This window comes from Eleginops maclovinus, chromosome 8 (assembly GCF_036324505.1).
Source record: "Eleginops maclovinus isolate JMC-PN-2008 ecotype Puerto Natales chromosome 8, JC_Emac_rtc_rv5, whole genome shotgun sequence".
In the NCBI taxonomy this organism is placed as follows: Eukaryota; Metazoa; Chordata; class Actinopteri; order Perciformes; family Eleginopidae; genus Eleginops; species Eleginops maclovinus.
The window spans coordinates 17,121,718-17,146,530 of record NC_086356.1 but is presented as its reverse complement, the minus strand read 5'-3'; the positions used below and the strand labels follow the sequence as shown (position 1 = coordinate 17,146,530).

The window sequence follows — 24,813 nt, the reverse complement described above, 5'->3', positions numbered from 1 at the left end:
GTTAAAATATGTTTTTAATCACGTATGCATCAAGTATGATGCATCTCCCTCCATTTCCTGTCCACAGTCTTACAGTTTGCCGCAGTTTCTGTTGTTTGGCTGCCTTATTATTGTGAGTACTGTTAATCGTTTTTTGTCAGAAAAAGTTAGAATCCAGTGCTGGTCAGAATTATTGGCACTTTTTGCAATTTTAAGGGTTAAAACCGACAAAATATTTTGACAGTCTTCTTTCACAGTATCTTTATTAAAAATTCACAGATTATTTTTAGTGTTTTTATCACAAAAAAAGCAAAGAATGGTTATAAAACGTATAGGAAACATCGGATTGTTCTTGCCATATTACTTCAGTCCTCAGTTATTGCTACCATCTTTTAACTATGGTAGCAGGAGGAAAAAATAACGTCTCCATTTTTGTCTTAACTCAGCTAAACAAGGTTTTAAAGAACTTTGCATGTTCAAATTGAATTATCAGACACTTTTAAATAAAATAAACTTTACATTATATCTGAGTTAAGAATAGTAAGTAATTGCTCTGTTTTCAGTGTTGAGCTCTCCAAAGGTTTAAAACTCTTGAAATCTCATTTGTATAAACAATTTTACTTTTAAGACATATAATGTAACAAAAATTGCCAAGAGTGACAGTAATTGTGATTTTGTTGTTTCTTCTGCTGTCCTGCGGGGCAGGTTTGGACTGAAATATTTAGTTGATATTTGACCTTTTATTTCTCAGTTTTAAGACTTTCTGATATACAGTGATCGTGGAAAAGAAACCCACTACGTTCTTGGTTAAAGTGAAACTAAACATTTTAGTTTTATAGGGCAGTTGCAAGTTTTGACTACAAGACTTTTCATGGGTTTTGTAGGAAAGATGAATGTGTGAAAGCTTGACCTTTTTTGACAGTTTATGGAGTTGTGTCCTAGTGGACTGTTATCAGATAAATTATGTCAGTCTAATTGTTTGGACTGCTTCAAATAAATATTGTTTCTATTTTTGTTTGGTGTGTAAAGGGACCCTACCAGATTGACCAGTGTAAATCTGAATGGACAGTGTTGAAATCATTTGTATACACAACTGCCTAATAAACTGCTAAATTGCATACAAATGTGTCTAGTGTTTTGCCATTTACTTTCTACACCACAACTTTACATCAGTCGTTAAATAAACAGTTTTCTCAGTGAATGAAATGTTAATTACTCAGAATGCAAACAGGGAGTGTCTCCTTGTAAACTACCGGGGAAGACCTTTAGTATTCTGAAATCCCACTAACTTATATTAAGATAGGATAAGCGACTTCCTTTTCATCCAGCTATATAAAGTACAGTACAATAGGAACACAAGACATATAGACAAATGAATATAAGATTGAAAAAAGATACAAAACAGGTATTGAAGATACAAGACTTGCAAAAAAATAATAAAGGTGGAGGAAATAAATGTTGACAAATGTGATAATGTGCAAAAAACAACATCCCTGTATTGCCATCTAGTGGGAAAATGGAGATTCAGTCCTGCCAGATCTAAATTACATTTCAGTAACTACTTTCCTTAAATTGTCGAATTAATTCAATGTTATACCATACCAAAGTATTTTAAGTTTAGAAAAACTAAGTTTGTGTTTATATTTCAATTGTTTTTGGTTACTGGCCTGCTAATACTATAAACATACGGTTGGTGTTTCTTTAAGAGACGATGTAAACATTCCCAAAACTTCCGGGTTACCAAAATGGCCAGAAGTTAGCTTCCGTTAGCTGGTCAATTTTAGCTCACGGAAAGCTGTAGAAGTTTGTGCGTAATTACTGTTTTTAAAAAACAAATTCAAATGTAATATATTATTTCAAAACCAAATCATTATGTAAGCAAATGTACTAAGGTATAAAAAGTCTGGGAAAATGTTAGCTATGTTATTATAGCTAACGTTAGCTAGCCTTGTTGTGACTGCCATGGTGGTCTTAGTTTATAAAGTCGTTTTTTTAGGAGTTGTTGATATTAATTGTTAGTTATGTAACTCTGCTTAAATATGACATACATGTAACTGTAGTAGCTACATTGCCGGGTCAGATACATAGGGTATGTCAAAGTAAAATTATGCTAACATCCAAAGCTAAAGCTTGGATTTAGGATACTTCAAAAATAATGATAATAATAAAGTGTGGATGCTGTACAGGTGAGGGATAGGATATCTGGGCATATTGTTAGTAAACCCACTGTCGTTTCCCTGCAGCATGGCTTCATTTGGCTGGAAGAGGAAAGTTGGTGAGAAGGTTTCAAAGACAGCTGTGCAGCAGTTTGTGGCTGAAGCAGAGAAGCCAGAAGATGCTGGATCCAGGAAAGACGAGGAGGTGGACTGGCTGCACGCCATCAAAAGACGGAAGGAAATCCTGCTGGAAGACTGTGCAGCCAAGAGCAAGAGGCTGAAGGATGAAGGTGCAGAGCTGGCTGAGCACGGCAGGTGAGCCATGTAGCAGTTTAAAGCTCTTCTGTGTGCACATCAGTCAGTGACAGCTTTACACCGAGGTGGAAAAAGTACTCAGATCTTGTACTTAATTAAAGTTCCATAGCGTAGGAATATTCTGTTACAAGTAAAAGTCCTGCAATCAAAATGTTACTCAAGTAGAAAAGTATTGGCATCAAAATATACTTCAAGTACCGACAGTAAAAGTACTCATTATGCAGATTGTTCAATTTCAGAATAATATCTCTGATGTGTTTTATAATTATTGATCAGTAAAGTGTTCTCAGAGCTGGTAAAGGTGCAGCTAGTTTGAATGGCTTTGTATACTGCAGGGTAGCTGCTGGATTTACTGCAGGTGAACTAAAGTCTGATTTAAGGGTGGATTATATTTACCATCATTAATCCAGATCTGTAAAGTAACTAAAGGGATTAAATAAATGTAGTGGAGTAAAAGTACACGATTTACCTCTGAAGGTAGTGGAGTAGAAGTACAAAGCAGCAGCTTGAGTAAATCTACTTGGTGAGTTTGCAACAATGGCTCTAAACAATAACACTCAGACATGCAAACATTCATTATTTGTTGAACTTCTTAATCTAATTCCTTGTGTACGGAGACGCATGCATTTTACATGTTAGGCGTTTGTGTGGGTGGTGGAATTAGTTAGGGTTTTGCTCATTATGCCTCCAGAAAAAATGCATAGTGAGTTGTTAAATACTAGGCTTTGTATATTTGTTGACCTGTTGCTTTGGTAACAATGACTAGTGGTGAACAAACACGCTTATACACCTTTAATCATTTGAAGGACATTTTCCAGACTGTGTGCCAGTTTTAAAACATGCAGGATTACAACTAGAATCCTATGTTATTCTATGATACTAAGGGTTTCCTCTTTGTGTGCTTTGGGATTCTTTATGTGGACTACTGGATTTGATAGGAGGGGTTAAGTCACACTTAATTACTCGGTACAGAACAAGTTATTAACATAGCCATTGAACCATCAGATCCCCATCTTCTGAAGCAGGATCTGCTTAAGACAAGCTTTAAAGGGACTTGCTCTTGATAAAGGAGGGAGATTGCATTGAGGATAACAACACTTCCAGCTTTTGCTGTGTTTTTGTTGGTCATACAAGATAGACTTACGTTTGAAAAGAGCTCAACATTGCAAATAACTATAAACATGTGATGTTAGAAATCTTCCATGGGAGGGCAGCATTGTACAAAGCACACAGACCCATCAAAGAACTAATGGCTTCAGACTGGATGCTCATCAAATTGAATTGAATTCAGTTCTGACATTGGCATTTCAATTCAATAATATTGCACTTTGAAGGGGAATTCAACTGAGAGCAATCCAACCTGGAGTGTTTCCTTATATTTGATTAGTTTTTTTGTTAAAGTAAGTTTTTTGTATAGATTTGGATTTCTAATCAGGATAAGATTCCTAAATGCATGCTCCAGTCATTTATTTGTCCATGGGAAAAGTTGGTTTTCTGGCCTAGGAATGCATATTTAATATTAACTTAAAAATGTATTTTAAGTTCTATTTATGTTACTAGATTTAAAAAAGAATTTCAGCTCTGCGCAGCGTTTCATTATGTGACTCTGGCAAAAAAAATCCCTCAGCTGCCTTTGTATGAATTTGACTTTTTTGTTATAGACACACAGGCGAGAAAAAAATAGGCCTACTTTAAAAACTGAAATCTGATATTTCTCCCATGATAATTGACCTTTTTAGCCCAAATAAAGCCCACTTTGTGAAACTCCCCTCAGTCTACGATGTAATGCTGTTGCCCTTAGTGACTGCCTGTAATCGTATAAGTGATGAGAGAGTGGATTTTGCTGGGGAAATGATGTCCTGCTGCTCCGTAATGGCTGCTCTGAGGTTTCAGATGGTGTATAGTCGGGGATGTAAGCCACAAGTTTTTCTCCTCTAACAACATTGACCTCTGATGTCAGCTGTCATTACCGAGCTTTAGATGCTCCTGATGTAATTGAAGAGCTCCTCTTTTACCTTTGTTTGAAATGACTCTCATTTTGACTGAGACCCATTTTCTGCAGTAGGTAGGCCTGGAAGAAAGGTCAATAGATCGTTTTCCAAGTAAATATGTTGGGTGAAAGTAGGACTTTTTTCCCCTGTATTTTATAATGAACAAGGTTCTACCAACAACCGTCTGTATTAAGCTACTGTGATTTACCTGTTTAACTTTATTGAAAAAAGATTATGAACTCTCTACGTACTAATTGCAATTGGCAATATTAATCATACAAAGACGTTTAAAACTCTATTCCATTTTTTACTAAGCATCCTTTTTTGGTGAGGAAAAAATCAATCAAACAATCTTAAATAAAGTAATCATAATCTTTAGGTATATCTGCTTAAATAAAGGATACATTAGTAAAATAGGAACATTATATGAGTCTGGTCTTGTATTAATTATTATTCCTTTTTTCTTTATATTTTATTCATCAGTTAAGGTGAATAAGGCTGTGCATTGGCAACATCTTGCCTTGTTAGCCTGCCTTCTTTCTTTGGAAAAAAAGCAAGGCTGAATCAATACTAATGCTGAGTCATTTTTCAGGCTAAAGCTGAGTTTGAATCATACCAAGGAACTGCTTCTTTACCTTGTTTGGTTAAAATAGGTTACTAGTCTTGACATCATAACTATTGGGGATGTTTCCTTCTTTTGAACAGCAGCGCGTGGAATCATCATTATACCGTCTACTTATTTCAGCACAAAAACATGCTGCCAAAATCTCAATTTAATTCGCATTAGCTTACTTGCCTTTTACTTTGACTGACTGACTTTGATAACAGTAGAGGAGTCTTTAGTTCTCAGACTCATGTGTATTGCTTCACTTCCTTACATGATTTTGCAGCCTCTTTTGCAAACTGACAGTAAGATTTCCACACTGCCCTAGTTCCATTTCCACACTCCTCTCTCTGACTAAATATCAGTTAATGTTTTCTCAGTTTGATGCTGCTTCTGGCTATTATCTGAGTTTTATACCTTATCGGTGTTAAAGGTCTCATTGTGTGGTTAATTGCTTTTAATGCTTTCAGGATATCCTCCTTAATAAAGCTATTAAACATGAGGACAGACTTATTGCATTGTTAAACAGAGGATTTCACTTCATATCATCTTCCCTTATCTTTATCAGGCAACTGACAGATTCTTGAGTCAATATTGACTTGAAGAGGAGCATGTGTCCTTTTTAGTGTGTTAAAACGGGAGTATTTCCTCAAATCCTCAAAATTGTCAAACCTGATAAACAAATCTATGCAACACAGATCAGACAATCACAGTGGATGTGGTGTGCCCAAATGTATGCAAAACATATTTACATGTCTGACAAGAATAAATGTCGACTGCATCATGTTTTCCTGGAAAGAGTTTGATATGCAGCTCAGTGTGTGTATTCAGCTTGCTATACTGTGCTGCCATTCTATCAGACAGGTGGACAGCTATTGTGGAGTATGCTTGCAGATTTCCAGCATAAATAAGCTCATGCACACTACTCATAGGAGCCACTTCTGCTTTATTTAATCTAAATGTCAAAAGAACAAAGCATTGATCATATTTACAAGTTTTGTGAAAATGATGAATAACTAAAATGCACAAAGGTGATAGTAAACATTTGCTTGAATATAACTCAGACAAGCTTCATAAAAGTCTATTCATCAGCTTTTTGAGATGTCATTTGCAACAATTCAGTGACAGGAGCAGCTTTGACTTCTCTAACGTGCAGCGACAGATATATTCAGGGGAAAGGGCTTCATGATACCCTCTCAACAAACACGTGTTGTGTTAGGTTACATAACATATATCAAATGTCAGGGCGGAGACAATAAACCCGAGTGTCTAATTTCACTTCTTTTTACTTGAATGAGTCATGTTTCAGTGCTGCATTATCCAAAAAATGTAACTTTGGCCAGAGTTTATACAAAGCCATGTTCAACATGATGTAACGCAAGAGGTCTGTGTTGGGAGTTGGTGGCTTTGGTTACTTGAATCATACTTTTTTATTTTTACAAAAGCCTAATTGTGCTGGCATAACAGACAAGTGACTTTCCAAGCGTCCTTTACTGAAGTAGAGCTTTACACTAGAATGTCATTCTATTAAACATATTTTCATGGGACTATTATCAAGTGTGGAGACTCTATTTTTATTATGTTTTAATTTTCTTTTCCATTTTTGATTTAAGATCACAGCTGATTAACATTCATACACTCTAAATCATTGGAATGCATGTGTCTTTAATTCAACATCACATTGCGGTTTATAGCACCAGTCATAAGTAAAGTTTTATTATGCTGCTGAAAACATTTTCTATGATTAAACCCCATTTTGTGTTTCCTTCAGGCACTGGGAGGCCATTAAGAAGTTGGACGAGGCGATTGAGCTGACTGCAGACAACCCGCTCCTGTATGAGATGAAGTCTCAGGTATGATTTAAATCCAATTTAGCTATTTACCAACAGTCTCACTATACACTCTCATTAAGATCTGAAGCCTCTTTTTTTATTCTACACATTCTCCTACCTAATAGAAATATATGTCCTACATTACTCATAATAATGCAACTAAACAATGGACAATTGTGTGTGATATGTGAGAGAATGTGAGTCTACCCTCTAAGCAGCTAGTCCTTTAGTAAGGTGGTTATAATTGTCTTTAACCACATGCAGTATGTTGCTGCTGTTTCCTGTCACAGTGCAAGCCTCTCTAAAATGTGATGCAGTCAAACAGTTGCCTTTTTTAAGTAATAAGGTTATCAAGACAGCTTTTTAATTTAAAAAATACAGGTTTTGAAGAAATGATCCAAACTACTTTTGAAAAGAGTAAACTCAAAGAGCCTGCAGGAAATCCTTCAAAGCGTTTTAATGCTTTACAGCACAAAGTCACAGAAACACTTTAGAGAGGTTTTTTTTAGGAGATTCCTCAATAAATAATACCAAATATACCAAAATTAGACCAAGGCGTGGCTGTGATTCTGTAAAAAAGCAGTCATTTGTCATGTCACTTGTTGGTTCAAACACTAAAGTTGGTACATTTCATTTTCTTAACTTCTCCACTTGAAATCTCTTAGACCTGGAATTAGTTTTGTAGCTCTGTTTTTCTGAACTTTCTCAATTTGTTCAACTTAAAATGTCAAAAGAGATCAACCATGCATATACAGAAATAGATAGATAGAATATAGATAGATAGAAATGTTATTCTGATTAGATAGTGTAACATCTGTGTAGGAAGATATATCCAACAGGGGTTTGATGTTTAGCATCCAGTCTCACAGCATTTTGTGTTATAGTCACAAAATGTAATCTATTGCCACCAAATACGATTTTCCCTTTTTTTCAGGTGCCACATGCTCTTAGCTTCTGGTCTAAGACCCGACTCTCACCCTGACTTAAAGGCCCGGTGCAGGCACGAAAGATACTACCAATAGAAATACATTGTTTTTAAAGTCATGTTGGTGTACACAAATGAATACATTACATTTCGTGACATGAAATGCCGTGAGACTGGGTTGTGTTTAGGATATTCCAAGAAGTTAATTCCGAACACAATCAGTCACTTCCAGCAATTTTCCTGATAGCTGACCACTTATTCCCTTCATGACCTTTGGATTGGGAATGCTACTGTCCACCAGCATGATGCACTTCCACACATCCCTGCCATCATGGCCACATAGACCCTCTTTCAGCTGCCACTGTGGAATGCTTTTAAGATAGATAAGTCAATAGCCCAGTGATGACAGAAATGAACGTCTGCAACATGTTTCAAACAGCTTTACTGTCTTTACGCTCCATTTCCTTGTTCCTTTCTCTGGTTACTTTCACTTCCTCAGTTCTTGTTTAGCCATCATTCCTCAGCTGCTTTCTCTTTTCTTCTATCATAAGCATCTAGAGACAGACACACTTGATTATTTCCTCCTTCATTTACTAGGACTAACACAATGAAATCTCTTTTATGGCCATAACCAGCGTATGCCTAATATAATATTATCCATTATAGGATATTAGAGAAGGAAATCATTAGAGCACCAGGCCTGGAAATCCACCACAAAGAGGAAGAATCCTCCTCCTCATGCTACAAATGACTTAAAGCATGACGAAAGAACATACGTTTGTGTTGCGTTTCATGTGTTTGACTACACCTGTAAAGCACATCTAACATATTAGTGTCCATTATGAGGCAGGAAATAGGCCTGACCTCATCTTTTTCCCATTACTGGCCCAGATGACGAGGATGGTTGATCTGAAGCTGGTCATTTACCTCCCTTCGTCACTTTCTTTTTATTTAACTCGATCAGTGTTGTGCCTCATACAGCAACTGTGTGTCTGTTACAGCAGACTCTGTGCACTCTGCAGGAAACTGGCCACATTTGTAAATGTGTCATCACATCTTGCTGGCTATAATATAAAGGATTTCAGCTGATCGAGGCAAAACAAGTCATCGTTTTAGTTGTAGTCATGAGGTTTATTAGGCTTTTCCAGCTAACATTTCTTTCCTTATATTTCATTGTGATACGCATCTTTAATATCTTCCTCAAGGACTCTGTGGTCCATGCATACTAGGCATGGCACGGTTTTGGTGAAAAAACCGAACCGTACGGTTTGCTTGCCACGGTGCGGTGCGTCTGTGCACCGTACGGAGTCCACGGTTTTTTTTTGTTTTTTTTTTCTCCAGACGTTCGACGTTGCATTGTAGCCTAATGCCCGTATGTTACCACGTGGTTTTCATTCGCGCGAAAGAACCGAAAGCTAAGAGGTCGAGGTGTGTCAGCGTGTACAAACATGGCAAGTGGGAGTGGAGAAGGCGGGCCGCCCAGGCCGGAGATAGAGGATGCTCCGGGAGCCGCGGTACGTCATGCCCTCTCGCAGATACTTTGGCACCAATGTGATACCCAAGTTATATGACGAGACAAGGGAGGAAATAGTGACGGAGTTGTCTTTGGCATGCCACGTAGCTCTGACGACGGATGGATGGACTTCTAGGTCCACGGAAAGTTACCAGACAGTGACTGCCCACCACATTAATCCCCAATGGGAGTTACGAAGCTGCGTATTACAAACGCGCCCAATATACGACAGCCACACAAGCGAATTTCTTTCCAAAAAGCTACGATTTTTTTACAACACAGGCAAGAAGCACAAAGCCTTTCCAAGATATAATTCGTGAAGAGGTCACTTCATACAAGGAAACAGGCTGCATCTCTGTGGATGAAAATCCCCTCGCATGGTGGAAGACCAACGCACGTATCCCCATGTAGCAAAGTTGGCACAACGTGACCTGGCTGTCCCAGGTACATCTGTGCCGACTGAGCGGGTTTTTTCCACAGCAGGGGACATTGTAACTGCAAGTAGGTCTCGTCTCTTGCCAGAAAATGTTGACAAACTCATTTTCATGCAGAAGAATATGAGAATTAAGTGAAAGGGGGAAGGCTGTTTTAAACAGTGCAGTGTTTGGTTCTATTGCAATATTTTATACTGATTGTGTCTGTGTGTATTTTGTTCGAAATTTTGTTAATATAACAGTGGCACTGGCACTTACCAAATCCAGCCATATGTTTCAAAGCACTGCACTTTAATTTCAAGTGAAAAAAATACATCCTCACTCTCAGGGATTAGAAGAGTTGTTGATTTTGTTTTCTGTTAGGCTGGTTGGATGGTGGGCTCATATTATGTTTACGGCCTCATGTTCTCATAGGCAATTGTGTTCGCCTGTTCAAAGGACAGCAAACATTCCTGACACTTATTTTGAGTAATAAAGTAAAACATGTTGAAATCATCCATGTCTTCCCTCTTGCTCTATCAAAATACTACCTTTCTGAGATTGTTAAAACAGTGTGCTTAGAGTCAATTGAAATTCAAGTTTGTGCATTATTGTTACATTATAACTATAATTTTATACCCTTTTAAATGCTGTATCCTAAACTATGGTTAGTAATAGCATCTGCCTAAGAATATTCTCAGAGACAGGGCTCCTGTTATAAACTGGCTGTTACCAGAATGGCAAGGACCAAGTTGTAATGCATTGCTAAAGGCACTGTGTAATGTCATAGAAGTGTTGTGCTGTGGTAGTAAAATCTTTTCAGTGACTATTACAGTGTTCCACTGGTGTAACGGCGTGTATTATGGGGCTACGATAAAAAAGTTAAAAAAACACCAAGAACCGTACAAAACCGTAAACCGTGGACCTCAAACCGTGATACACCGTGAACCGTGAGTTTTGTGATCCGTGCCACCCCTAATGCATACTAACAGTCTAACAGTCTAAACCAGGGGTGGGCAAACTTTTTGACTCGCGGGCCACAATGGGTTCTAAAATTTGACAGAGGGGCCGGGCCAGGAGCATTTGGATGGAGTGTTTGGGTCGGATATACTAAAGCAGGGGTTTTCAACCGGTGGTCCGCGGACCCCTGGTGGTCCGCGGCGGCATTGCATGTGGTCCGTGACAAGAGCCTATGTTGATCAGTTCACCATTGTTTTTTTTTAATATAAATTCGCTTTGATATTTCAACACATTTCCAGAATACCGTTACATATCGTGAAAAATATGTTTAAAATAATATAAAGGAAATTCAAGCTGACAGAATGTAGCCTTGCGCCTATCCAGTCTATGGTAGCCTGTGATTCGCTAATGGTAATGAGTTGCGTCGCTAACCTCACTTATTATTCATTACGTACAGTCTTGCGAGCAAAGTTGACACACATTTATAAGCATAGCCGACGAGAGTATTTTAAGATAGGTTGTAGTACAGCAAACATTTGTTACATATGTACTAGTCTAGCTATATATCTAGCACCAATGGATCGTTTTGTAGTGAGGAAAGTGCCAGAGGGACAGGCTGCCATGACAGAGGGTCAGGCTGCCACGACAGAGGGACAGGCCGCCACGATAGGGCAAGGACAGGCTTCCGAAGCGTCAACTTCGCAAAAAAGACGAAAAAGAAAATACAATGAGGAATATGTTAAATATGGATTCACAGTGACGACAGACAGAGCAGGAGAGGAGGTACCACTGTGTTTCGTATGTTCAACAATTCTCTGTAATGAAGCTATGAAGCCGTCGAAACTTACGCGGCATATGGAGACGCATCACGTCCACTTGAAGGCCAAACCCGTTGAGTACATGCAACAGATGTTGCGTGATTTCAAAGGACAGCAGGCTACCATGAGGAAGAGTGCAAAAATAAATGAAAACGCACTGAAAGCATCGTATCTGGTCGCTCTCAGGGTTGCAAAAAGTAAGAAGCCCCATACCATTGCAGAGCAGCTTATATTGCCAGCAGCCATAGATATGTGCAGAGCTATGGTAAGCGAAGAATGTGCCAACAAATTAAAAACTATTCCGTTGTCAGACAACACAATCGGAAGACGAATTGGGGAAATGGCAAATGATGTCAAAGACCAGCTGATGGCAAAACTTCAGACAGTTCTGTTTTCCCTTCAAATCGACGAGACGACAGATGTTACTAATGATGCGCAACTGTTAACATTTGTGCGATACGAGGACAGTGGCACTATGTGCGAGGAATTTCTTTTTTGCAAACCACTGCCCGGGCGAACTACCGGTGTAGAAATATTTAAAGCACTGGACGATTTTTTCACGGAGCACAATATCTCGTGGCAGAGGTGCGTTGCATTATGCAGCGATGGGGCCCGAGCCATGAGTGGCAGCAAGACTGGACTGTTTGCGCATGTAAGGAGGGTGGCTCCGGGGGTAATTTGGACACACTGCCTGATTCATAGAGAGGCTCTCGCCTCCAAAGATCTCAGTGTTGAGCTCAGTGGTGTGTTTGATGTCGTTGTCAAGACGGTCAACTTCATAAAACGAAACGCATTGAATACACGCCTGTTTTCATCCCTATGCCATGACTTGGGAAGTGAACACAACTCTCTCCTTTATCATTCAGAGGTGCGTTGGCTGTCTCGCGGCGCTGTGCTCGCCCGTGTGTTTGAACTACGCGGAGCTATCTACGAGTTCTTGTGCGAGAAGCATTCTGATCTGGCTTCCAATTTCAACGATAGTTACTGGTTAACTAAGCTGGCGTACCTCACAGATGTTTTTGCAGAGCTGAACAAGTTGAACAGCTCCATGCAAGGGAGAGATGCAAACGTCATGCAGCTCTACGAGAAGCTCGACGCATTTGTGAAAAAAATGTCAAAGTGGATCGAACGAGTGGAGAGCAATAACTTGGCGATGTTTCCTTCAGTTGAGGAATACCCTGACAGCACTGACATCAACGACACTATATGTGAGCATTTGAGGAAGCTTGTGCGTCAATTCGCAAAGTACTTCACTGATTCGGAAGAGTGGCGCCGTGACAGCAAGTGGATCCTGCTCCCATTCAGTGACGATGCATCAGTAGGGTCAAGTCTGACGGCTGTGGAAGAGGATAAGCTGATTGAGATGTCCACAGACTCTGTCAGGAGGCATATGTACGACACACAGCCCCTTGTTAAATTCTGGATAAGTTGCCAGACAGAATTTCCACAGCTTGCTGCAAAAGCAATGAGGTGTCTTTTGCCCTTTCCAACCACATACCTGTGTGAGAGTGGTTTTTCTACACTGGCGTACTTAAAGAATAAGTACAGGGATCCAGAGAATGACATGAGACTGTCTCTGTCTACCATTTCGCCACGAATAGACAGGCTGTGTGGACTTCGCCACGCCCAGATATCACACTGACAGGTAGGCCTAATTCTCCCATGTTTTCACTGTTACGACCCTGGCGGGTTTAGGCCCCGCCCTGTGTTAATGGTAAGCCTGTTCTCTCTCCCTGCTTTTCTCAATCTCTCTCTGCTTTTCTCAATCTCTCTGTCTCTACAGCAGGTGATTGGTGACAGGTCTGTCCTGGCTGGGTTATAAAAGCCCTGACCAGCCAGCAGTTGAGGCTGCCTTGGTCTTCATTTGTTGGATTTTGGTTCTCCGGTGTTGTTGGATTTTTGTTCTCCGTTGTTGTTTTGTCACACACCTAGACTGACTTTGCATGACATTTTTAGTTACTTTTCCCAATACTGAATTGCACAACACTTTATTATTCTTTATTCTTTCTTTAAAATAATCTTTAATTTAATTTAATTTAATAAATCTACTTTTATTATTATAAAATCTGCGTGGCCTCTCTTTCATGTTTCATGCATTGAGCTATGCATGTAACACCAAATACACACGCGCACGCGCAGGCACATCAGTGGGCCGCGGATTGCTTTCTAGTCCGAATGGTGGTCCCTGGGACAAAACCAGTTGAAAACCCCTGTACTAAAGCATTACATGTAGTGTGTGCAAACCTTATAGCACAGTAAGAACACTATAATGCAATTTATTAACTATCTTTCAAATGAGCAAAATAGCCCTTATCAGTTAATAAGTTTGTCTCAAGAAATATGCAAGATATGGCGTTTACACACTATTTTGCACGATACTGGGAGGAGGAAATGTAAATAGATTAAAATAGCATACACACTGTGATTTATCAAGATTGCGTCTGTTTTTAATAAGTTTCAATCGAAGGTGCAAAGTTAAAGAAATCAACATTTATTGATAAAATTGAATCACTTTCAACATTCAAAACATATTATTACACAACGAAATATTCAAGCTCAATAATATCTACTTGTGTTAAACCCCGCAAAATCATGGATGGATTGTCTTGACTGCGCGCTCTACAAACTCGCCACGGACGCCCTCACCTTCATACGCAAATAGTACACGTATATCGTTCACAAGCACACGGACACAGGCTGTATTAAATATCCTACCTGCAGCTTAAAATTAAGAGCGATGTGTGGCGTGTTAATTCAGCTACTGTACCGCTGCTGTGCGTAAATGCGCATTGCTCTTAATTAAAAGACGCACTTCCAAACTTTCCATATGCATTTTTTTATAACACAGCAGAAAAACTCACCAATTTCAGTGGGAACAGTGTTGTTGGTCTCCCTTTTTTGCCAGTGCATCAAAGTTTTGTTAGTTTTGTTGTGGCAATCCTCAGGACAGATCTGAGGTGTTGGTCAGTTAACTTGGATCTGTGATGGCCTTTGTTGATGTTCATGATGCTAAACGTCTGCTCACACACGTAGGTCGAGCCAAACAACACCAGCATCTTCTGTGCAGTACTCCGGAGGCCTGGAAACGTGGTCTCGTTAAGTGAAGCGTAAAAGTCATTCAGTTTAAGAGACTTGAACTTCTCCTTTAAGACGGAGTCAGACTGAAGATCGATCAGTTCCAATTGCAGCTCCTGCGGTGCTGCTTCGGGGTCTTGTGACAGGGGACAGGACACCAGTTGAAGTGACTTGTCAATTTTTTCAAAATCACAGAACCGACGGCAAAATTCTCTGTGCAGGTCGTCCAGTGATTTGCAGTATTTCTTTGCATTTCGGGCTGCCTCTTTCTGCACGGCGAGTGTGGGAAAATGTGTGAAAGATTTGTTTGACATTTGCCTGGAGAATAAAACCAGCTTGGATTTGAAGGCTCTCACATTTGTGTGCATGTCGTGCACAAACTGATCTTTCCCCTGTAGCTTCACGTTCAGTTCATTCATGTGTGAAAATATGTCCACAGCAAACGCAAAGTCACAAAGCCAGTTTGTGTCGCTCAGCTCGGGGAATTCGTCGAATTTCCCCATTAACTCCAAAAATGAGCGAATCTCCTCTTTGAGCTCCCAGACTCGTTGAAGCACTTTCCCCAAACTTAACCAGCGGACGCGAGAGTGGTAAAGTAGGTCCTGGTGATCCGCATCAGTTTCTTCCAGGAACGTAATGAACTGGCGATGATTAAGTCCCCTTGCTCGTATCAAGTTAACAAGTTTTACAACTGGACCCACGACGTGATTAAACTGCAATACAGATGTACACAAAGACTCCTGATGAATGATGCAGTGAAGAAAAATAACATCCTGGTCAGGGTTTTCTTCTTTCACTTTATCCTGGGTTCTTTTCAGCAGCCCGACGTTTTTTCCAGTTAAATTTGGCGATCCATCCGTGGTGACATTGGCAAGTTTACTTTAAGGTAGCTTCATTCTCTCGATGACAGCAGACACCTGTTCATATAAGTCTTCTCCTCGCGTTTTCCCTTTCAGTGATTCCATGCTCAAAAGCTCCTCCGTTATCTCAAAACTGTCGTTAATCCCTCGGATAAAAATTAGGAGCTGAGCAGTGTCTTTTATGTCGTTACTTTCATCCATCGCTAGTGAATATAACTTAAAAGACTCCGCCTTTTTGTTTAACTCACTGACTATATCTTCGTCAATCAGTTCCACGCGGCGAGTCACTGTCCTGCGTGATAAACTGATTTTTTCAAACTTGGCTTTGCTCTCCGGACACAAGAGACCTGCTGTCTCTACCATGCATTCTTTCAAAAACTCGCCTTCGGAGAAAGGCTTGCTAGCCTTTGCTAATTTGAATGCCAGCAAATAACTTGCCTTGGCACTTGACTCTTGAATCGCAGTTTGTCGGTGAAAAAAGTTCTGTTGACTCTGTAAATTAGCTGCCAACCTCTGAGCAGTAGCCACCCGTTCTTGTGTTGATTGCTTGTTAGCATAGTTTGCATGCTTCGTGGCAAAGTGACGGCTGATATTGTACTCTTTGAAAACCGCAACAGTTTCTTGGCATATCACACATACAGCCATTGATCGAACTTCAGTGAAAAAGTATTTTGTTGTCCACTTCTTATTAAACACTCGGCATTCGCTGTCCACTTTCCGTTTCTTTGGTCCGCTCATTTTCACAGAAGGGCTCAAGTGAAAATAAAGAGTGCCGTATTTACCGCACTATAAAGCGGTTTAAAATCCTTATGGTGCGGAAATACGGTAATATTCGCCACTCCAATAACGGTTAATGTGGTTAGAGTGCGCCATCTATTGAGGAAACGTGGGCATTGCAGGGAAAGTGGAAAATGAAGGAGTTTTTACTATAATCTGGACAAGTTCGGCGGGCCGGATTAAAAAGCCTAACGGGCCGTATGTGGCCCGGGGGCCGTAGTTTGCCCATGTCTGGTCTAAACCATTTTGGTTCTTAGTGATCAAACTGATATTTATTAGTATAAGTGGCTTATGTTGTACTTTTTATCAAGCATGGGCATCAAGGCCCCTCAGCTTGCAAGAAAGACTTTTATAACATAAAAATAGGGCAATATATCAATTTTATATTGATATCATGATATGAGACGTCGATTTGTATGTCATACATTTCTGATATGGCATTGTGTCTTTTCCTAGTTAGTAGCTTAACTTAAAGGTCTCCTATTATGCTATATTTGAACAATATATTGTAGGGCCATATCTATACAAAACCTGTCTGTGATCTGTTTGGTCAAAATACCAAACAGATCACCCATTGTAGCATGTCTCATCCCCCTCTATTTAAGCCCTGTTCCTGAAGTGCTGATTCTGTGACTGTCGCTTTAAATTTGAGCTGAGCTGAAGCTGGTCACGCCCCTTTGCAGCATCATGCAGCTCTCTGTCTGAACAGAAAAGTTTCTAACAGAGAAACTCAGCTAAACGCTGCCATGATTAAACCCCATATTATGTTCAAAATCACATCCAGCATTATTACTGAAACACTTCTCAGTGTTTACCTTTAGAACAGAGACATTATACACTGCTTGGCCAAAAAGGTCACACACTCTAATATTCGTTGCACCGCCTTTAGCTTTGATTATGGCACGCATTCGCTGTGGCATCGTTTCCACAAGCTTCTGCAATGTCACAACATTCATTTCTGTTTTGGTTTAATTTTTCGCCAAGATCTTGTATTGATGACGGGAGATTCGGACCATTGTGCAAAGTCTTCTCCAGCACATCCCAATGGTTCTCAATCAGGTTCAGGTCTGGACTCTGTGGTGGCCAATCCATGTGTGAAAATGATGTCTCATGCTCCCTGAACCACTCGTTCACAATTTGAGCCCGATGGATCCTGGCATTGTCATCTTGGAACATGGCCGTGCCATCAGGGAAGAAAAAATCCATTGATGGAATAACCTGGTCCTTCAGTATATTCAGGTAGTCAGCTGACCTCATTCTTTGGGCACATTGCTGAACCTAGAAAGACCCAACTGCAGCAACCCCAGATCATAGCACTGCCCCCACAGGCTTGTACAGTAGGCACTGTGCATGATGGGTGAATCACTTCAGCCGCCTCTCTTCTTACCCTGATGCGCCCATCACTCTGCAACAGGGTAAATCTGGACTCAACAGACCACATGACCTTCTTCCATTGCTCCGGAGTCCAATCTTTACGCTCCCTAGCAAATTGAAGACGTTTTTTCCGATTAGCCTCACTGACAAGTGGTTTTCTCATGGCTACACAGCTGTTTAGTCCCGATCCCTTGAGTTCCCTTCACATGGTGCGTGTGGAAATGCTCTTACTTTCACTATTAAACACAGCCGTGAGTTCTACTGTTGTTTTTTTACCATTTGATTTCACCAAACGTTTAAGTGATCGGCGATCACGATCATTCAAGATTTCTTTCCGACCACATTCCTTCCTGGAAGATGTTTCCTCACTGTCCTTCCAGTTTTTAATAATGCGTTGGTCAGTTCTTAACCCGATTTCAGTAGTTTCAGCAATCTCCTTAGATGTTTTCTCTGCTTGATGCATGCCAATAATTTCATTAACATCTTTTCCACGAACACAGGTTATGTCTTTCGACATGACTGTTTAACAAATGAGAAGCGACTCACTGCATCAGTTAGGGTTCAATAACTTGTTGCCAGCTGAAACATAATCACCCAAGCAGTAATTATCCAATGGGAGGCTCTTACCTATTTGCTTAGTTAAATCCAGGTGGTGACCTTTTTTTTGGCCGGGCAGTGTATGTATTATATATACAACAACTCTAAGTCCCTCCTGCAGACATCCTGCTGAACACACAGACACACAGAGATGCAGCGGAGGGGATTCAGCTTGCCGACTGTATATTGCAGACGATAGGTTGGGACGTGTCACGTGGGTGGGATGTTGTCAGGAGTTCAATGTAAGGCCAGCCTACATTTCGGTTATGACGTCTTAACCGAAGCAAATCTGGATCAGCTCGTTTGTACCCCCGTTTTTAGAGATGTGGTTAAGGAGGAAAAGAGAGAGGGTACCAGGGACACATATTTATGTATAAAAGACAGCATTTTGCATAATAGGGGACCTTTAACATACAGTTATAGAGGCTTAAAGTCATTATATCTACATTAGTGTTGATTATTTATTAAAAAGTGTAATGGTGTTAATATCTGGTGAAAGCACCAGTAGTCAGTGGTATTATAAATTGAGGATATTTTTCAAAAATAACATTATATTAGCTTTTCTTCATATTGCCCGGCCCACTGCTCCTCACTTCTTGTAGGTCTGGGTTTTGTTGGTCAAAAGTGCACTCGTGTCTCACAGGAATATGTGCTTAAACTAGATTATGTATGAAACTGAGATGATGATGCACCCTTTCAGTCTAGCAGAGAGCTATGCTGTGAAAGTAAACTTGCTTACACAAAATGAAACCTGTACGTATTCTTTTCTAACAGATGGAAACAATACAAAGTTGTTCAGGCACTTATGTCACAGCCAAACTCTGTTACTGACAATAATAATGAGCCTTTTCAAAAGCCTTTCGTTTTCGTTTTTCGTTACGGTTGAAGTTTCTTCATACGTACTTGAGGTTAATGCAAAATATAAAAACTTCCAGGGGAAGCTGCATACATTAACCTACTGAGTGTCTGAATAAATGATGATTAATAAGACTCTTGCGAGGTTAAAGAAGTGAATTAACGCAGTGCAAAACTGTTAAAGGTTAAGTACACTACACAAAGTGATCTTGTGACTGTGACTGTGCATATGTTCCGATAGGGGATGGATCATGTAGGAAAAAAAAACCCTACCCGTCTTTGAAAATGAGAGATATTCCTTTTGAAAGTATATTAAAAAGTACATAAAATAAGGAAAAACAGCAAAAAAAAAAATCACATTTGACGAGCTAGAAGAAAGAAAAATGTATTTGTGCTCGACAAACTTCAACCTCTGATTTTGACCGTGTTATGGTGTCACACTTTTGTTTTCCTTGCGTTAGTAGCTCATTGACGGTCTTTAACCAAGTCTGGTTTCTCCGCAGGTGCTGACCATCCTACAGGAGGTGTTCCCTGCAGTGAAGGCAGCAGAGATGGCCGTGAAGTTGCGCCCCCTGTGGTGGGAGGGCTGGCAGACTCTGGGCCGAGCTCAGCTCAACCTGGGAGAAGTCGACCTAGTGAGTACTGATGCCACACACACACTCCAGATGACATGTAAATGCTTCAAACTGCAATCAAAGTCAGGTCCTTTCAACACATGCAAATACCAGATAGAGGAATTTGGGAGGACACAGGACGTGTAACAAAAACGACATGCCTTTTGTTTACAAATTGCAGATGATTGTTTGGGCTGAAACAATTATTTCTGAGGTGATTAAATAAAAATGCATTATTGGGTTTAAGTTAAAAATCAAACTCATAATACTTTATGTATTTATATTTTATTTAACTTTATTTTAATAATTATAAAAATCTATTACAAAGCTTATCAGAATTTCTTTTTGGGTGAAACTGCTCCATTTTACAATGATAAAAATACAAAGATAAAATATAATACAAATATTTGTAGAAACATGAGAAGTTACAGTAAATATGTGCAATAAGAACATAAAATAAAATAATGTGTGATGTGTAAGAACTAGTAAAGACACATGTCTTCCATGCTAACACACCAAATGTCATGCTGGCACTCTTAACTGACTAGCAACATTTCCTCAGTAGTACCATTAAAAAATATGTACTTGTGTTCAGACAATCATTAGGATCTTCCTGGGAATAGCTTTGAATGTTTGATTTTGCAATGAACTACGATAGTTGCCTCCTATAAATCAGTTGTGTGAGGGGCTGTTAAGGGACGTCAGTTATTTTCAGTTTACTTCTTTCTGCACTTTGCCCCGAGACGTTCCTCTTTTTTTTTTAAATCACGCCCTCTCGCCTCGGGCTTGGACCATTGCTTAAAAAACCAGAGAACACGCTGGGACCTGTGGGTGCACGAAACCTGCAGAACTCCCAGTTCGCCCATTTAGAGCCAAACAAACAGGGCTGAACTCTGAATCCCTTCAACTCATGGCGCTGCATGTCACTCCTCAGAGCAGGAGACCTGTCCTACGGCACCACACACAAGAATGGAAGTGTTGAAAGTTACCTGAGCTAAAAGCTAAACCAAATATGGACACACCTTGTTGAATAATGAAGCTATTGGGAAGGAAGGCGAAAAAAAGGGGACAGCTATTTATAGCCAGGCTTGTTCAGTCTAGTTTCACAGCGTTGTGTGCATCAACACGTTGGCACGCAGTGATTCCACATTTTCTCTTTTGAGTCTTTTCTTTTTCTGGAAAGTACCCAAATTAAACAAGCATCTAGCTTGCTATATGTTATTCTTCACGTCTCCTAATGTTTTAAAAACATTGGAAACTGTCATCATTGCAGCGTGACAGATCCATCTCAATCCATCTCCTCAGTATTATCACTAAGGAGCCGGTTGGTCTGCCTGTCGTGGCGTTTTGTCTGTTGAAGGATTACTTTAGAAATAAAAACCTGATGCTACGGTCTGTACAAGATAAAACCTGTTGTTGTTTTGAGCAGTTTGAAAAGCCAAAAATAGTTTTGAGTGGTTCATGTCAAAGTGTTTTTCAGCTGGTTATTCATGCTAGAGTTGAGGAACATTTAACATCAAGTCGTCAAAGATGTTGGCCTTTTCTGAGATTCCCATAAAGAGCTTTATACGAGGGCTCAGCTTCACAGAAACAAATCGTTTAACCGTTTCAATACAAAATGACTTATTGAAGCTGATATTCTTCATTGAAAAGCCTCATGATGTTTAAACCCAATGTTAAAGCTTGTGTGAAAGACCTTTAGAAACAACAGTTTGTGATTAAATTCTTGACGTGTGATGCATCAATGACACTTTCCTCGGCCAGACTTGTAGCACAGGTTGGACATGTGGGATTTGTTCTGGGAATGACTTACAGACTGATTATTTTGTTCACAATGGGAGTGTCTTTGTGTCACTGGGAACAGGTGCAACCGAAAACCAAAGCTGTTCTGTGAGATGTGTGTGTTCTCATCTGTACACAGCGAACCAGTAGAAGAGGGTTATCAGGGCAGATCCAGGTATATTTTATGTATGCGTATCAACGTAGATAAAACCAATAAAGTGTAGATCCTATTATGTCTACCTCAGACTGCCAGGCTTGCTCTCCTTTATTACAGTCCAGGCTCGTGTGTGTACATTTAGAAAACACTTAGGTTGGTTGGCAGATTCTCTAAACTCCGACACTCTACTTTCTTATCCGCAAAGAGCAGCATACATTCACTGAGCAAATGACAAGCTGGCAGCAGATATTGTCACCCGTCGATAATAAGTGTTATCATTTTGTGTGCAGCATGTTGTTGTGACCCCAAATTTTCCCTGTGGGCCCAAAGTATTGAGTCGCTTTGGATAAAAAGTGTCTAATAAGTAATATGTTATGTAACTATAACAAACTATTAGTGTTGGTCACCAACCAGTGTTATTCGATTATTGCTAACACTCTAAGGTGGATTCAAATGTGCTTCTATTTGTGAGAAAAGGCTTAACAGATTTCCTATATCTGCCAGAATTAGTTTACGAGCTAATCAGTAGCCTCATACAGCATGCAGAGGCAGATTTATGTCACCATGTCACAGGCAGCACATCATCACAGCCACCGCTTGACGTCAGGTCCCAGAAACCAAAGGCGGCCGTTTGTATTCATCTTTTATTGGGACAATAATGTTCACATCGATCTACAAATGCACAGTCAGCTGCGAGCTATTGATGTCTTCCTAATGAAACCATAAATCTGTCTGCACGAGGAATGTTTAAAGTCTCGCTCTGTAGACAAGCTGATGATGCTCAGCTCCAATCTCATGCCATTCATCTGTGAGAATTACAGGGAAATCCAGATAAGACGTTACATTTCAGGAAGACATAAACTGGCCTTCAGCTTTTTTATGACCCTTCCTAAGAGTGTTTGAACCCTAAGCTCACATGGTGCTTGTCCTTGTAGGCCGTGAGGTCCTTCCAGGTGGCGATCCACCTCTGCCCATCTGAGCGCTCCCTGTGGCAGGAGGACCTGGAGTGGGCATGGAGGTTACAGAAGCAGGAGTTGGCAACAAAAGAGAAGACCCGGCAAGAAGAGGAGACCAAAAACCAGATCATTAATGCCCCAGAGCTGCAGCAGGACTTTGATTTTGAGTCGGATGAGGTGCTGGCCGCCTGCGTGGCTGTTGCTGAGCGGCAGACGCGCTACGAGGAGCTAAAGAGGACCACCGTGGTCATGGACGCTGAGGGGAATTTAAAAAATGTTCTCATTGGGGAAGGGGGATCAGAGGAGCCATCAACGGACACGTTTGTCAAAGCAAGAGGACTTTGATTTGGTTCCAGCCGAAACGATTGTCCTGGTAGAATGAAAAAATTGGACTGAACGCTATTATTTGTGTAAATTTAAAAATAAGAAACAATTCAGAAGAAAATATGTGAACTGACAAAGTCTGGTTATAGGTCTTCATGCAACAGACTTAAAAAGTATTACTGTTTTTGTATAATTTCAATCCCTTTTGTGTGATTGTGTTAATGTGCATGTAGACATTTTACATGTTTTGAAGCGATGAACGCACATCCTAGTTCTGTGTGTTTCCTCTGGATAACACAATTACTCATTTAGCTAACAGCTTATGTACACTAGGCTTACATTAGCTTCTGAAACAGGAGACTTCCGCTTGGTTTAAACGCCTATTTGCAATTTGGGATTATTTATCAAATGTTACACAATTTCTCCAGTCAAAAGCTCCAGTCAACACATTTCCTTGTAGCTAAAGCAGTGAAAGGCTTTAATGGAAAAATAGAAAAAAGAAGATTGATTAATCTCTCCAAATACATATTCCACAGAATTAAGGCATATCAACACAAATCCAAACCAAGAAAAACAGGTGGTTTAACAGAGTACAATGGTTCCTATGTTAGTAGTTTTTTAAGGCTCTAAATGTAAATGACTTGCGATATTTTGTTGTGTTTGTTTGTAAGGCTCTGCTTATTGTCAAGAAGTGTATAAACCTGAATAAAAAGGTAGAATAGTTCTCTCTGTGTCCTGCACTTTTTCTTTCCCTGCAGGCTTTTATAGTCCTGTGCTTTTTAAATTTTTTATCTGGAGATAGTTTGCAAGATTTCTACCAAGGTGGATCCAATGCCAGTATTTGAAAACCTTGATTTATAAAAAACTATTACTTGAATTCAACTTTTAGATACATTTCCAAAAGAAAAAATGAAAATAAATATCTGCTTTTAGCCACAACAAACTGCACTTTCTAGGAGTATTCATGCATTTTCTAAAAGTTCAGAAAATGAAATCCTTCTATATAATACCCTACAGAGAGGAACCACAAGACCCTACTGTAAAGGAAGATGCACAGTAAACCACAAGCTGCTCTGTGTTTCCTTTCTTAAGGATGTAATAAGTGATTGTTTCCATTGACATTTTCTAGAAATACTTCATAACAACCACAAAGCGAAACCATTTAGCATTACTGGGAGATCTTGATAAGTTTACCGGCAAACACAAGTAGAGTAACTGCTGGAAAATTGTTCAGATTTATCACATCTGTTGATAGGTTTGGAAGGAAATGTTAAAAAAAATAGATAGGTAGGTGGATAGATTTGAGGATTACTAAATGGTGTCCAACAGTGTGTTTTCATATCGCTTACGTACAGTATATAGTTTAAACATATACTTGAATAAATCAGCCTATAGTGAATTGTAAGGTACTTTGATTTCTTTTTTATTACAGTTTTTAAAACATTTCAGCATTGTATTCCAAGGTAGAAACTAAAGTCATTGATGGATTGTTTTATGTTGTAGTGTTGTAAAAATGCATTTTAAATGATTGTTTAAAAAATAACTCTCACTTCCAAAGCAGTGGAAGTCTTTCTCATCTTTGTAGGGCAGCGTAAATATAGACATAATTGAGTTTCTATAGAAAGGCCACAAGAAGTCCCGAGATAATACAGGTTCTGTGGGAATACCAAAAAAAGGTCCTTTAAGAAATGAAATACAGTCCCAATCTTCCTGTCAGAGGAGCAGATAATTAAAACAGTATTTGCATGAAAGTAAACTGGACTCCCAGCTGACAGTTTCTGTACAATAATTACGATACAAAGTGTTCGCTTTGATTTTGCAAATGGATATCCGTCAGAGACAAAGAGAACACACGTTTACAAAATTGCTGTAAAATTTAATACAAATATAGAAAACAAAGAAATATAATTACATAAGTAGTCACACCCTCACCTGT

At 39.7% G+C, this 24,813-nt stretch overlaps 1 protein-coding gene across 3 annotated transcripts; it reads left to right on the top strand.

The window, feature by feature from the left end:
- Positions 1-1,692: 1,692 nt before the first annotated feature.
- Positions 1,693-23,601, top strand: ttc33 (tetratricopeptide repeat domain 33). Of its 3 annotated transcripts, none has more exons than XM_063890238.1 (5): positions 1,693-1,786; positions 2,223-2,450; positions 6,817-6,898; positions 19,548-19,679; positions 22,533-23,601. In XM_063890238.1, exons 2-5 carry the CDS (start codon positions 2,224-2,226, stop codon positions 22,896-22,898), a joined length of 807 nt encoding a protein of 268 aa, XP_063746308.1. In that variant the 5' UTR covers positions 1,693-1,786; position 2,223; the 3' UTR covers positions 22,899-23,601. The 3 variants fall into 3 exon arrangements, with proteins under 3 accessions (XP_063746308.1, XP_063746309.1, XP_063746310.1); XM_063890239.1 differs by having other exon boundaries at positions 1,717-1,822; XM_063890240.1 differs by having other exon boundaries at positions 1,731-1,853.
- Positions 23,602-24,813: the final 1,212 nt, after the last annotated feature.